At 42.0% G+C, this 16,945-nt stretch overlaps 1 protein-coding gene across 1 annotated transcript in view; it reads right to left on the bottom strand.

Annotated features, from left to right (window-relative positions):
• The window catches only part of LOC139470189 (arrestin domain-containing protein 3-like), a 36,563-nt gene extending 26,111 nt beyond the window's left edge, over window positions 1–10,452 (bottom strand). Inside the window, exon 1 of the mRNA XM_071252873.1 lies at window positions 10,201–10,452. Coding sequence (XP_071108974.1) covers window positions 10,201–10,318 — 118 coding nt within the window. The 5' untranslated portion in view covers window positions 10,319–10,452. The remainder of the gene's footprint in view (window positions 1–10,200) is intronic.
• Between the last annotated feature and the right edge of the window lie 6,493 nt (window positions 10,453–16,945).

Genomic DNA, 16,945 nt, shown 5'->3' with positions numbered 1-16,945 from the left:
CGGAAGGCTGCAGTGTTGGGGAGTCTTCACATTCTACGCAGCGCTTCCTAGGAGAAGTCTCTGTCTGGGCTGCGTGTAGAGGAGGGCAACAGCCCTGATCTGATGACGAGCCTAACCAGCCTGACTGTGCCAGGATGACCCAAACTCTATTTGCGGCATTTTTTATTTGAATCTGTACATAACAATACTGGATATATGTAATGTACTATAGACCATCCCTTGACTAATGATCAAAGAGCAAGCACCATTATTACCCTGGTCAGTGGATCAGTTTCACTCGACTTTCTTTCTCAGCACCCTAAGGAGTATACAACCCTATCAGACTGACTTAGTAGTACTTGCTAAATTTAGTTCCCCATAATAATTAATAACTTTCTACAAGCTGCTGTGCTCTTGCGTTAATTTTGACACTGACAATTACGGCTGCATCTGGGCCCTGTAAACGGCGATGATAAAACTAAGCTGGAAACTCAGAATGTGTGCTATGCACCGGTACAGACCTTCAACAATACACTCGGCAGTGTGGGCGTGCTGGGAACGTGAAAGTGCAGTCGGCATACGCGTGTATTACACGTAGGTTAACTACACACTTACATACATCAGTACGCGTAGCAAGTGGCCGCCAGTGGAGGATGCTTGATTACAACATGCACAACGCATATGAATACTGATACAGGAGAGTGGCGGCTACATCTACATACATCAGGGAGGCGGTATGTCAGTGGAGTGTTAGTATGGGAGGCATGAGTATATTCCCAGAATGTGGGGGTGAGGGGTTCAATTAGGAAAGATAAGGCGGCTGTGCGTGGAGTCTTACTGTCACATCGTGGTTGCCCCTCAGTCAAAAATGTTTACTTCGGCCATACGTATGTCCTGTGTTGTCTCCTGCATTCTATAGAAGATTCGACAGCACAGGTAACCATCATGGGTCCGTATTCAGTGAAGTTGGTGAGTGAGGGAGTAGGGTTCACTCCGCTTTAAGCACTATTTTAGGCATGACATGGCGAATTGACTTCACATATTCTACCATAGTCGTTTGAAGAACTGTTTACATATTCTACATTTTTTGAAATAGTACTTATCTGACGTTCATGCATGAAAAAAGAAGAATTTACTTTGAATTTACCTTGGCAGTTGTTGGCTGACAACATCACATTCCAAGTTTAATAAAAAGGATCCAAAATAAGCATTGACATGCATGGTTCTGATGGGAATCTCACCTGAGTCAGATAATAAGTGTAGTCAGAGCGAATGATAAGTTGTGAGTGAACTTCTAATTATAATGCATTTCCTGTCCATCACACACTTCAAACACTTCACTATTAATGATACTTTAATACTTTAATGAAATGTCTCACTTAAGGTTTCTACATATTTTACACACACACACACACACACACACACACACACACACACACACACACACACACACACACACACACACACACACACACACACACACACACACACACACACACACACACACACACACATGCAAACATAAAAACATACACACATACATACATACATACATACATACATACATACATACATACACGTACGTTTGTAAAATAGTTCTGTCAGTGTGAAGAAGGACTCGTAAACACGTCATCGTATTGAATGTGGATTCGTTAAAAACCTAATTTATAATTGAGAATAGGTCTTGAAGTTTTTGTCACAATGTGAACCCTGCTATCCGGACATTGTTGACTTCACAATGCCACACACGACCATCATACAAGTTCAGCAATTCGAGGAGAAATACAATGTTCGATGAAGGTTATTGACTAGTACCGTTTTGTTCATGTTTTCAATGTTCATGATGATTCATGGCAATTTAGGATTCAAATCTGACTATCAGCGGATCCTGGTACAACTGCGGAACAATAACCACTGGACCCCACATCCCCTCTCCCCTAAACATATCGAGGTGTGATGAAATGGGGTTTAACGTCGCGTTCATGCATGTGTGTTTCTGTTTAAACCAGTTCGGAATAACGTCGGGTTAAAAGTGCTTGCCCACTGAGATACCGCTGTGGCGTCGCACTGTAACGTGAATACCCACTCTGACAAAATATACTGATCTCGAGCCGATCAATCCTTGTTTCAACCTCTTATTGCCAAACACCAGGAATGGTACCACAAGTACCACCATTTAACGTCTTTTGGTATGACGTGGCCGGGGATCGAACCACCGACCTTCAGCTCTACGGGCAGACCACGGAGATGGTCACAAACACTACGAGTAAGTGAGTGAGTGAGTGAGTGAGATGGGTTAAACGCCGCTTTTAACAGTGTTCCAGTTGATCCACGGCGTGTCATCTTAATGTGGGAGGAAAGCCAGAAGTGATGCAGGTCTAAGACGTTTACCACTTCGGTAAAACCCACGAGCACGGGTATGGTGCTGACAAACCTAGAAACATAATCGGGGCGAAGCGGGATTCGAACCCACAATCATAGATTTTTGGCGTGCCCAAGGGACGCAACTCTGCACAGCGAATCTCGGCGCCATAGACGACTGGGCCATCCGTGCCCCCCAAAAAATTACGAGAGCTAACTTTAGGATTGGAATGTAACAGCACAGCGAAGAAAGACAAGCCTGATCACAGTAACAAACACATAGTCCTATGTACTTGAGATCAAACACGCCTCTTCAACCACTGTGTGCGTGGTCCGTGATGTCAGCCGAAACTCATGTAACTTATCACAGGTACTAACCCGATATGACATCAGTCTCGGCAGGCATATCGTCACGCCGAAAACCCGGATTCGATTCCCGACATGGGTACAATGTGTGAAGCCCATTTCTTGTGTCCCCGCTGAGATATTGCTGGAATGTTGCTAAAAGCGGCGTTAAATAAAACTCACTCACTCAGCAGGCATACGAATAGGCGTGGAGCGCAGATAACAAAGACACTACACAGCACTGGAGTATAACGTATTGAGAACAGTAGTGCTACATATTGGATATTTTTTGTCTCGGGAATAATGATCTCTGTCTGCTGGAAGGCTGCCGAGAAGTGAAGAAAAAAATGTTCATTATGATGACTGGCAAAACACAAATTCAGTAAGACACACGATACCACCATAGAGACAGTTGTTTTCTTTGAAAGGAGTGAAGGCATCATCTCTCAACTGAGAACGCACTCACCCCGGCACACCTGACAGGTGCCCGTGTTTATCAGAGAATGACACTTTCATACAGTATTGAAACATCCGAGCTATGAAATAGTATTTCATTTGGGCTATTTGACATAAACGTGTGGATCTTCCCGTTGAATATGACAAATAAATGTTGGCGATACTAAACTACCTGGCAAAAGAAAGTATACACCGATGTTTGATGGTGACTAAACATGAAACAAATGAGGAATGGTTATTCAATTGTGATACATATGTGATACTAGTCCGGCAGAATGTTGACACGACCTTGCAATTTAGGTCCCACAGTTGTTTTTGCATGATTTCATTTGTTCAGGCACTACATATGAACACAACTAATGGATGCCACTTTGGCACCCTTGAGGGTTTCGAAATTCCAAGGGTATATTTAAAACACATTTTAATCATAATCCTCAAGGGTATCAAGTTGGCACCAGTTGTTTCTTGATCTACATATCTTAAAGTTATAAAATCAGCAATAAAACACCGTGTGGCCTCAAAAGCAAGGTTAGCATGGGAAATTGATTTTAGTTACTAGACTAATTTGTGTATTTGTTTCATTATGTTTTTAGATCTTAAGTTTGCAGTGTTTGGGCGACGGTTTTATGCCTGTAAGGTTTAATGACGTTTGTATTTTTTGGTCAAATCCATTTTCAAGTGTACACTTCCTTTTGCCCGGCAGTTTATTTTTTCATTTCAATGAGTACTTGGTGAGCGAGGGTACTATTACGCATGTTTTAGCAATGTACCAACGAATCCAAAAAGGGAAACAAAACATGGTTTATGTGATATCGAGCCGGATATGAAGAACGGACATCTTTATCACAAGATTACGTCAACTAAACTTAAGGAAGAGAATATATGGATGTCAACTTCTTTATTATGAGGAACACAACGTTTCGGAGTATATGCTTACTCCTTCATCAGGTGAGCATATACTCCGAAACGTTGTGTTCCTCATAATAAAAAAAATTGACATACATATATTCTCTTCCTTATGTGTATAAAACCTTTCAAAGACCTGGTCATCTAAACTTGTTTATAATGAGATGCACATGCTGCCCCTGATATACGTGTTGACGTTTCAAACATGTAGTTTCTCAACTACCTGAGATGAGATGGTGTATCCTAGTGATATGAACGCTCGCTCGTCAAGCACCTGGATTCGAAACCCCACATAAGTACAATGCGTGAAGCCCTTTGTCCCTTATTTGGAAATGGTTGCAATATTGCTAAAAGACGCAAAATACATAATCATACACTCACTCGCGCAAGTTCAGAATCGCCATTATCTTCTATTAGAATGTTAATATTACATCTATCAGCTCCATAGTTCCATGTGCATACTTGCAACACGTAGTTGTACCTGACCCCGATGGTCCAGGGTTTGAATCCAAGATACGCCTGATTTGGATGCTTGGTTTGTCAGCACCTACATCAAATGTCAAGGATCTGTATCACATTACCCTGTATCATATTTTCCCTCCCATATACAGCTGATACGCCTTATTTATATTAATCATATTGATAAACCAAAATAGATGTACAAACATTTAAGACCATCCACAAATGGATGGTTATGTGTTGCAATGTCCACCAGCCGTGAAAGATTATTTAAATAAATCGGATGTTCTTTTAACTTCTTAATGAGTAGTTGTCAAGCCGAGTAATGCTCGAGAGACATTTTAGTATAGTTTTCTCTTTTGCTCAAGCATTGGCTGATGCTATCAAATGTTTACAGGAAATAAAAAAAACATGTTTATGATAAACGTATTTAGTATGACACAGAAAAGCATCGAGTAGACAGTTGTTTTTATCGTGAAGATATAAACACATCTGTTTTGAAGAACCGGGGTGTACGTAATCACCTCTCGCCGTAGTGAGAAGCCGGATAGCCAACTCGCACAACGGGTTCACATGCAAATAAAAAAGTAGATAGATACGTTGTGAAAGTCCAACTCATCTTATAAGATCAACTTTCAATTATTAAACCTCATCATAAACATCGGAAAAGCACCCTTAATAGCTACTGCTGTGCTCTGACGGTGGCAGTGGCATTAACCTGTATGAACAGTTCCACGCGTTGCAACACGAAAATGCAGTTAAAAAGACCCCATGATGAAGTCTTATCTGTTCCCGTTAACACTGAAGGATAAGAGAGTCAAATCAGCCCCCGTATATATCGTTCCCCAATGACAATAAAGGATAAGTCACATCATACTCCGATGAATCAGCAGGATAAGTGTGTCACATTGGTTCCTGACGCACTACAGGATAAGTCATATGTTTCCATGATGATACTGAAAAATAGGAGAGTCATTTCGTTCCCTGAAGATTCTGAAGAAGAGAGAATCATGTCGTTCCCTTAAGATTATGAAGAAGAAGAGAATCCTATCTTACCAAAAGATTCTGAAGCAGGAGATAATCAGATCTTTCTTTAAGGATTCTGAAGGCGAAGAGATCTCTCGTAAGCTGATTACATTGCATGATAAGAGAGTAATAAAGGTCTCTGACGATACCGAAGAAGAAGAAGATAATCCTATAGTTCCCCAAATATTCTGAAGAAGAAGAGAGTCCTATCGTTCCCGAGACATTCTGAAGGAGAAGAGAGCCCTATCGACCCTTAAAGATTCTGAAATAGAAGAGAGACCTATCGTTCCCTAATGATATTGCATGAGAAAAGATTACTATCGTTCCCTGAAGATTCTGAATAGGAAGAGAGTCTTATCGCCCCCTAAAGATTCTGAAGAAGAAGAGAGCCCTATCGTTCCCTGGTGATATATAGATCCCTAACGATCCCTAATGAGAAGAGAGTCCTAGCATCCCATAACGATTCTGAAGAAGAAGATGCGATTTTTTGAAAATGTTTAAAAGTATTTAGGCTCATAATTGTAAATTATTTTTTTGTGGTGTTGCTATTGTGGATGACAACATGTCCGTTCTACACACACAATACATGAAAAATTTGAAGTATCAGAAGGTCCTATCGATACCGGACTAGTGGATAAGTCATATCATTTCCCAGTGGCACTAGAGGGTATTTCCTCTCATTTCCTGCTGGCACTAGATGATAGGTCATATCGTTCTCTGAACACTCTGAAGTATAAGAAGGTCCTATCGTTCCCTGATGTCACAAGAAGATACGTCCTATCTTTCCCTGATGGCACCAGAGCATAAGTCACATCGTTTTGTTGTTGGCATTAGAAGATACGTCCTATCTTTCCCTGATGACAAATGAGGATAAGTCATATCGTTTCCTGGTGGCACAAGAAGAGAAGTCCTATCTTCTCTGTTGGCAAGAGAGGATAAGCTATATCGTTCCCTGATGTCACAAGAAGACACGTCCTATCTTTCTCTGATGGCACGAGAGGATAAGTCATATCGTTCCATGATGTCACAAGAAGAGAAGTCCTATCTTTCCCTGATGGAACTAGAAGAGAAGTCCTATCTTTCTCTGATGGCACGAGAGGATAAGTCGTATCGTTCCCTGATGTCAAAAGAGGTGAGGTGAAATGGGGTTTAACGTCGCGTCCAAGATTATTGCACTTATATAGCGACGTGCATGTACGTGTGTGTGTTTGTGTGGCTGCTTGTACTAGTCCGGACTGATGTCGATTTATAGTGCTAGCTCACTGAGATACCATGCCACAGTTTAACATGAATACCCCACTCAGACACAGTATACTGACTCCGAGCCGACCAGTCCTTGTTTTAGCCCCTTAATGCCGAGCGCCAGACAGGGTAACAACAAGTACCATCTTTTGACGTCTTTTGGTATGACGCGGTCGGGGATCGAACCCTTGACCTTCCGCTCTCCGGGCGGACGCTCTACCACTAGACCACAGAGGCGGTCTGGTGTCACAAGAAGATACGTCCTATCGTTCTCTGATGGCATTAGAAGATAAGTGATATCGTTTCCTGGTGTAACAAGAAGATACGTCCTATCTTTCCATGATGGCACGAGAGGATACGTCCTATCTTTCTCTCATGGCACGAGAGGATAAGTCATATCGTTCCCTGATGTCACAAGAAGATACGTCCTATTTTTCTCTGATGGCACGAGAGGATAAGTCATATCGTTTCCTGTTGGCACAAGAAGATACGTCCTATCTTTCCCTGATGGTACAAGAAAATACGTCCTATCTTTCCCTGATGTCACATGAAGATACGTCCTATCTTTCCCTGATGGCACTATAGTATAAGTCATATCGTTCCCTGATATCACAAGAAGATACGTCCTATCTTTCTCTGATGGCACTAGACGATAAGTCATATCGTTTCCTGTTGGCACAAGAAGATACGTCCTAACTTTCCTGATGTCACAAGGAGATACGTCCTATCTTTCCCTGATAACTAGAAGATACGTCCTATCTTTCCCTGATGGCACAAGAAGATACGTCCTATCTCTCCTGATGTCACAAGAAGATACGTCCTATCTTTCCCTGATGGCACAAGAAGATACGTCCTATCTTTCCCTGATGTCACAAGAAGATACGTCCTATCTTTCCCTGATGGCACTAGACGATAAGTCATATCGTTTCCTGTTGGCACAAGAAGATACGTCCTATCTTTCCCTGATGGTACAAGAAGATACGTCCTATCTTTCCCTGATGACACTAGACGATAATTCATATCGTTTCCTGTTGGCACAAGAAGATACGTCCTATCTTTCTCTGATGGCACAAGAAGATACGTCCTATCTTTCCCTGATGTCACAAGAAGATACGTCCTATCTGTCCCTGATGGCACTATAGGATAAGTCATATCATTCCCTGATATCACTAGAAGATACGTCCTATCTTTCTCTGATGGCACTAGACGATAAGTCATATCGTTTCCTGTTGGCACAAGAAGATACGTCCTAACTTTCCCTGATGTCACAAGAAGATACGTCCTATCTGTCCCTGATGTCAGAAGAAGATACGTCCTATCTTTCCCTGATGGCACGAGAGGATAAGTCATATCATTTCCTGAAAACTACGAAGTATAAGAAGGCCCTATCGTTCACTAAAGACATGAGAGGATACGTCCTATGGTTCCTTGACGGCACTAAAGCGTTTGTCCTGTCATTCTCTGAAGATTCTGCAGGAGTGAGTGAGTGAGTGAGTGAGTGAGTGAGTGAGTGAGTGAGTATGGTTTTACGCTGCTTTTAGCAATATTCCAGCAATATCACGGCGGGGGACACCAGAAATGGGCTCCACATATTGTACCCATGTCGGGAATCGAACCCGGGTCTTCGGCGTGACGAGCGAACGCTTTAACCACTAGGCTACCCGACAGCCCCGATTCTGCAGGATGAGAGCGTCCTATATTTCCCCGATGGCAGTATAGGAACAGTCCTATCGTTCCCTGAAAAGACTTTGAGCGATATCTTAGTGTTATCGTTCCCAAATACTTTGATGAAAAAGAACGTCCTGTCGTTCCCTGGCTGAGCTAGAGGACACGTCATATTGTTCCCTGAACGGATGAATGAATATGAAAGTCCTGCCACCACCCGATTACAAAGAAGCATTTCCTCCCCCGACGACACCGTGAATAGAGATAAGAATATATGATGGAAACATGCTAAAATTAGGCTGGTGAAATACAAGACAGTGGACGTGTACCAAAACTGTAAGAACTGTGACTAGGTACGGCAACCCGAAAACAATGAGACCAGATGTCCTGCATACCGAGTCACAGCCACAGCAAAACACGAACCGTTCCCACCACCAATACTATGTGACATTCAACAACACATGCTCGTTGCCCCTGCAGCATAGGCGAAAACTGTTGATAACACTAGGCGATGATGCGCTCCTCCTCGGAAGCTCGGTCCTCATATCAAGGTAAATATAGACAGGAATTTACTTTATTTTACTGGGGTATGCCTAGAAGTGCTTCGTTAGTCCGGCAACTCATCTCGGACGGTCATGAGACCCGACGTTGTATATCCGAACCTTCCTCTACGCACTGAAAGGACAGTCCGAAGATACAGTTGACGCTACAACCAGTGGGTGCAGTGGTATTCAAGCGGTTCATTTATTTCCTGAATTTATGTACTAGTACAATTAATATGGTTCCTTGAGTGTTTGTGGTTATCTTTCGTTCCCCCAAATCCGGGCATCTATTTCTAGGAAAAGGGGAAAATGAAACAGAAGATATTTAACAATTTTGAATTTTGTTTCTATGTTAAATTGATCAAGTAATCCCCATTAGTAACACTACCCTCTCGGCTCCATAAACCCAGTTGTCACAAAACCAAGGAGATATTTCACCGTCAAGTGATTGATAGCTGTAGTCTCATGTTGTTGTAATACATGCATGAGTCGAAATACACACGGTAGAGATTTATTGTCGGAAACCGGAAATCTTCTTAAGTCCCTCTTTGATATACGAGGTACATATGTGAGACACATTACAAGGCAAATAAACACCTTCTGCTTGGAATACCCACTGCTCTGACATTTCTAATAAAGTAGCAACATTAAAAGAGTAAGTCGTTATCAGTGTCTTTTATCAAGAATTGCTTTCGATATGTGTGTAAGAATGTGTTTATGACCAAAGCCATATGTTTTCCCGTTCTGTGCAGACCTATCAATACCTGCCAGCCGACAGCTTTCTCCTCACTTGTATGACCTTTGACATGGATGCCACTGGGTTTATACATTGTTGCCGTTGGCTTCTCCACATAATGGAAGTGTATGCAGTGGTATATGTTAACGGAGTGAGTGTTTAATGTGCCCCTACTGACATACCATTGGGCTGGAGAGCCAAGTGATGCAAGCTTTAACGATCAAAACATGAGGGGATCATCTTCCCAACAACGCTGGCTGGTTGTATTGTCATTCCCATGATACGTCTTTCTGAAGGGCTGTGTATTACCTGTACTAATTTGGTCGAGGGAACGTGTTAGAAAACTGATCGGATAATCAGCATCTGGCTTTCATACCACTCATCACAATACGTCACAAATAACCATAGCAATAGGTACTGCTGCAATACCACATCATTGCTCCTCAAATGATTATGTTGAATAAAACGATATCCATAACTTACCTCTCATTTTCATGGGCTCATTCAGGTCCACGGTAATCTGACCCCTGAGCACTTCCCCTGCAAAGTAAACTCCTTTACTGTTGTCAAAGGTGATACTGAACTCTTTAAGTTTGCCCATGTTGAGTGTAACGTTCCTTCTCTCATCACGTGCAGAGAGCACTGAGCCTGGCAGCAGAGACGCTCGCAAGCAGCATCCCTCTGTGTTGTCTACCTCCCGTACATGGGTACTCTAGAAATAGTAGCCGCTCTACTTCTGACTTCTCCCCTCTGGCACATCAGCAGGACCAAGTCCTCAAAATGTGTCCTGATGCTTCTGGCAGGGGGAGATCACTCCGACTATTTCTCGTAATCATGACAACTGTTTATGATGCGAGCTGTTAATGAGGTGCATGCATGGGAGAAACAAGTCAGGTATGAAACCAGTGCTGTCCACGAGGGTTACGAACATTGTTACTTTCCCACTATGATTTAGTTTTTATCGTGACCAAGTTTCCATTATTTTTGTGACCCGGTCTTTGTTTTACTTCACTTCTTCTTAACGTTCAACAACGAACCAACAAGAACAAACTTTTTTTTTTTTTTTTTTCATTTTTTAAACACTTGAATGATCCCCCCCCCCCCCCCCCCCCCCCCCCCCTAAAAGTATTTGTGTCGTTAATATGTTCCTCCTAACGGAGTTCTATTTGTTTTTGTCTCGTTCTGGAAAATCTCTTACGTGTGGCTTAAATAACAGGTAAAACCATTGCATACTTCCAGTATATTCCGTGAGTTATTGTTCTGACCTAAGACGATGCTATTTGTCGCTGTCTGTTTTTAAACGGTCGGGCAATAGAATGTATACACACATTTTTTTATGTTGGCTAAAAATGAATCAAACAAGAAATGGTTATTCGATCGTAATAGATTTGATTTGTGTATTATAGTTGTGTTTCAGACCTTAGGTTTGTAGTGTTTTCAACCTAGTAACGTTGTGACAACGTTTGTAAGTTTTTGGTCAAATTTATTTTTTTGTCCGGCAGTTTATCTCTACATATCTATGGTGAGCTACCTCCAATTCGACATTTGACATGACGACAAAACATTTACCATTCGTGCTGACAATAACGTTTTATAACTGAAAAATATTTATAAAACCCTTTCATATACGTTCAACGGAACACGTACGGAAAACATTTTGTAAAAGTATCAATTCGTCTTGTTTATTATTTTGGGAAACATAAGAGTCAATATTACGATCTCACTGTCAGCTGGGCCCGAACAAAGGTGATATATGAAACAACTGCTTATGTTGTAGGTTGGAACCAGCCTGGGGAGACGGCGTTGATGGGTGTAACACTCCCAACCATATTCCACACCTGTTATAACTATGATTATACCTGGCAGTTTCCAAAAATACTCCGCACTCACAACCCCACTGCAGCGACACACAGGGAGACTTCCATTCACGTTATGTAAGACTTGGAATGAATGTAACGATAACCCATTGATATTCCGCCTTGCCTGCAGGTCAGTGCATATACCTTTGATGCCGACCATGGCGCACAGTACCCCCAGGTCTAAACGCACCCCCGGACACCTGTGATGGGGGTGGTGCATGTTCAAGCATTCCTGTTCTACAGAGATCACCTGCATATGTCCGAGGCCTTATAGCTCAGTGTATCAACTACATGTAAACATGAAGCGCAGGTATATACAATGTTACTCCCAACGTCGGGGTGTGCGGTGTACATCGTTAGCGTGTTTTGTGTCTCACTTTTTCCCACATGATTTGTAACACACTTCACGTTTGATTTTGATAATGTTTTGTAATGGGAGCCACCGGAGGGGCAGGATGCTCATTTTTTGACAGTGATTCAAAAACACATGCCCATGATACAGTCGGAATCCTACACTGGTCTCTGCTTTTCTGCTTTTAGCAAGCATTGTTTATAATTATCGAAAGCGCTTTGTCGCTTTTATTGTAAAATATGTTTTTTTTATGAACGTTAATGATCCGAACTGCTTGCAATAAGATGATAAGTGTCTTTCACTTTGTGAAGTTTTCAAAGTTAACAAGAAAACTGACATCAGTGGATAAACCCTGTAAAGTGGGTGGGTTAGTGGGTCGGGGATGAGGGGTGGTGTTGCTATGTTGCACAAAAGTTTGTTTGTTTTTTGTTTAACCACGGACTTGTTATATAGGTCCGTGGTTTAACGCCGCACTCAGCAATATTCCAGCCAAATGACGGCGGTCTGTAGATAATCGTGTCTGGATCAGACAATCCTGTGATTGATATCATGAACATCGATCCACTCAATCGGGATACGATTACATATATCAACCAAGTCAGCGAGCATGGCCACCCGATCTCGTTAATCGCCTCTATCGACAAGCATAGTCACCTTTCAAGGCAAGCAAGGATTGGTGGAGACCTGTTCTACCCCGGATCTTCACGGGTCGTTGCGCAAAAGGGATGGCCTTTTACATACGCTTGGATACTAATTGCTGAGGGAACGTCTTTATTAAGCAGGCGAACAATTGCACGATTTGACCCCATCGGATGTATTGGGTTATAATAAGAAGCAAGGAAGTATGGGTTATATGTCCCTCGTAATTCCTCGTAGATCGCAATATTTTCTCTAAATTCATAACCCTATACATAGTATGACGTCATACTGACTACGTCGATGATCACAAACATTCCATGTAGCAGTTATCTGATTTAATAATAGGGACTTATGTGTACCAATATACAGACTAACGCCTCCTACGTAATCTAATAGTATCACAGACGGTTCACACGTCCCACTTCCACGGCGATAGTTTTAAAGGTAGTCATCAAGCAAATATATTCCAAAGCCTGCTTAAACCCACCACGAGGGTTACATAACTGTGCTCTTTGAGCGCACAGAGGTTTTCTACTGATAGTACATTTTTGGGTGTGCTGATGCTTAAATCAGTCAGTGGAGTTAGTATTGTTGTCTTGTTTATTTATAAGAAATGACTTCAATATAATTTTGCGTTTTTGTAGGTATAAACCCGAAGCGGATTTAACAGAGTGTGCACTCCGTTTTTTACGTTGATACCTCCATAAACGCAAAATTATATTGAAGTCATTTCGCTTAAAGACCAGCGTCCTGTGGAGAAAGAGAATTCCATTGTGCCGGATCTGGTCACGTGTTACTTGGGTCTTCCAGACTCCGGGTATCGCTCGATGGCTTCTCTAGATCTGATACTATTTATCCCGAGGCGACTGTACACGCCTACCGAGCCCTTCACGTCAGTGTAAGAATCCTATGACGTAACTTAAGCGTCAGTGAATTCCCCAGTTAAGTTCATTTGTGATAACCCTTGAAGCACGTTTAAAGCAAAATGTGAAAGTAATATTAACCTAATCTCCTATTTTGAAATAACTACACAAGTCGATTGTATCAGTTTGTCGTAGTGGTTTTCGACAGCAGGGAACGTCATTAAACTCGTGTTACAGGAATCGCAACTGGCAACGTCTTCTTGAGTGTGTTAGATGGTAGTTGGTGTTTATGTGTTTATTTATTGTATAACCTATACATGAACAGGCAAATGTGATTGTCATATCAAACTATCACATATTACACTATCAAAATACGCCAGTCGTTAAAATGTGTTAGCCGGTAAGAGCTTGCCACGGTGGAAAATGTTATGAAAATATTACCTGGCAAATGCTTCTTTGAAATGCAATGATGACGTCCACATAGACAACCCCCATTTCTGATAATAAACAGTTTCTGGCATAATGTGTCTGGTAATGTTAGATTAGCGTCTCGTTAGGAATACGTTCTGGTCAGACACTGATACAAGTTTAGCGAGTGATGAATGATCTCTATTTTTGGCAGGGCTAAACAACCCTTCTGTTTAAGTAAGTGTGAGTGTGTTGTTTAACGCCGCACTTACCAATATTCCAGCTATATGACGGCGGTCTGTAAATAATCGAGTCTGGACCAGACAATCCAGTGACTGACATCATGAGCATCGATCCACGCAATTGGGATACAATGACATGCATCAACCAAGTCAGCGAGCCTGATCACCCGATCCCGTTAGCCTCCTCTTACAAGCATAGTCTTTTACGGCAAGCATGGTAGCTGAAGACCTATTCTACCGGGATCTTTACGGGTCGTTTGAGTAAGTGAGTGAGTTGGGATTTACGCAGTGTTCAAGCAATATTACGGCGGAGGACACCAGAATTGGGCTTCGCACATCTGTATCCATGTTGTCATTTGAACCCGGGCCTTCAGTGTGACAGGCGGACGCTTGAACTACCAACACTGCTCTTGAACTAACTGACTTGGTGATCTGTTTAACAGACATAACACACTACTACACGTATATTGCTTCACGGACCGTTTTCAGTCACCCAGCACTAAGCCTTCCAGTGAACCTGTGACCACAGATTCACCCCTCGATTTAGGAAAACAGTCCGTGCTTGCAAGACAATGAGATTTTGTGAAAGAAAACACATCTACAATACATTTGGTGCGGAAATGCTGTGGTTTTAAGCACGAGTGAATAATGTCAAAAGCTTCATTAGAAGTTGTGCATAAATCTGCTTCCTTCTATTTGATGTTGTTTTGTCATTATTTCTTGTTGGGATTATCATCGTTGTGTGAAACGAATAAGGCCAAGTCTTCAAAAAAAACTTTGAGGCAAACGAAAGAATACCTAGTTGCTTTTTATGTAATTGAAAATTGAAAGAACTGTTGTTAACTTTGATTATGTCTATTTAGAGACTGTGCATTTTACTGTAGGGAAGCGGGCGAGCGGTGAGATCTTTAATTCGCCGACCTCCCTGTTTTTTCCCCGACATTTTTTCGTGCCCACCCCCATCCCACCTGTAAACCTCTCTTTCGCTATGCCCCCCAAATTTCACCCTTAACCATCACTCATTCCTGCAACAGTTTGTAAAAAGTTATGTGTGGCTGGATAAGTTTTTCTGTACAAATATATTAGTTCAATGAAGACTGGAGTACGAAATAAATTTGCAACTACATGACCCCTACCATGTTTGAAATGTAAATTTGTCTTGAATTTTGTTTTTGTTGAATTTCAAAAATAATATCCAAGATAGTCATGATGTGTATTGTGTTTTTTCGTAAATTTTCAAAAGTTTTAAATCAAATGATATTTTAAACATGGATATTTCTTTGAGTGCGGACTAAGCACTTAGTGTCTATTGCTCCTCAGTTTACATCGTATGATTTAAGGGAGAGCTTAAAATTCATATGTCTACAAATTCACGAAGGAACAGGTCAGAAGTCAAATGTGAAGCTTAATCTGAACCGAAAACCGAAACCCGATTCAACTGTTACTCCTAGTGTTTGCCCCAGTGATGGTTGGGTGACGAAAGGTTTCCCAGGATCCCATGCCAGTCGGGACAGCCAACAGAGGGGGATTGGATGGTCAGATGACTTGGCTGACCGCATGGCATCGTATCCCGATGTAGTTGGTCATGCTTTCAGTCGTGATATACATGATGACTACAGTGTTATATTCATTTCTCACAATTGCCATCGCCAATCCTCAAACCTACTGGAGTTGCACAAGGCCGACAATACATCACTACTTTTTATACATCACTATCACTGATCTAAAGTCCGCCTGATGTTACATCTATTTTCTATTTCAGCACATCCTTAAATATTCGCTTCGTGAAGCAGACATAGTCACATTTATGGGAAAATATCACATACTCGACTAAATCTATATTTTTTGTATCCTCCTGGGTTTTTGTGGTTCCCCATAGCGCTGACTGTATGTGTATCGGAATAGCTAGAGTGTCCCGCTCCGACACCCGGTGATGACATGGACACGATAAATCGCACATTTACAAGCGATTTCTCTCTGGTGAAGTGAGGGCGTTGAGTAAAGTAGTGATAACACAGACATCCACGTGTTACACAATACGTTCCATCCCACGGAACGATCTATCTGTGCTGTAAGTCATGGCGCCTTGTGTTGAGCAAGCCGATATTCAACTACAGCTGTTATATAAAGCGAGATAAAGTCGCTGATGTTTGCAAAGCTCATGTATTCTCGATGAGTGAGTGAGTGAGTTACATTTTAACGCCGCATCGGTATTCCCTCGACGACAAATATCTGTTCTTCGACACATTTCATAGGGACTAAAAGAATAAAATCCATACGCAAATCAGTTTTATTATCAATCGTGATGTGTTAACATTGACTGCTTAAGACTCGAAGTACGCCTTCTCAAAGTATTTTCCTTCAAAAGTTTCTAAAGCTACATGCATGTGGAAGTCACAAATGCTCAACTGATTATGGTCATGCAACTCCCTGCTTTCTATGAAACAAAATGTTTTGTTTTTGTTTGTTTGTGATTTAACGCCGCACTCTGCTGTATGACGGCGGTCTGTACCAGACAATCCAGTGATTGACATCATGGGCATCGATCCACCCAAATGTGATCGATGACATGCATCAACCAAGTCAGCGCGCCTTATCACCCGATCCCGTTCGTCGCGTCCGTGTGTGAATGCCCGGAATAAGTAATAGTTTTATAGTGTTAGCCCACAGATTCCATGCCGCATTCTAACACGGACACACCACTCAGACACAGTACATGGACTCCGAGCAGACCAGTCCTTGTTTTATTCCCTTAATGCTGAGCCCCAGGCAGGGTAACAACAAATACCATCTTTTAAAGTCTTTTGGTATGACTCTCTCCGGGCAGACGCTCTATCCACTAGACCACGGAGGCGGTCGTGAAAA

The sequence above is a fragment of the Haliotis cracherodii genome, unplaced genomic scaffold, assembly GCF_022045235.1.
Source record: "Haliotis cracherodii isolate W230 unplaced genomic scaffold, xgHalCrac1.p SCAF_1, whole genome shotgun sequence".
Lineage (NCBI taxonomy): Eukaryota > Metazoa > Mollusca > Gastropoda > Lepetellida > Haliotidae > Haliotis > Haliotis cracherodii.
Note: the sequence above shows the minus strand (reverse complement) of the source record. Positions and strands in the feature narration are given on the sequence as shown.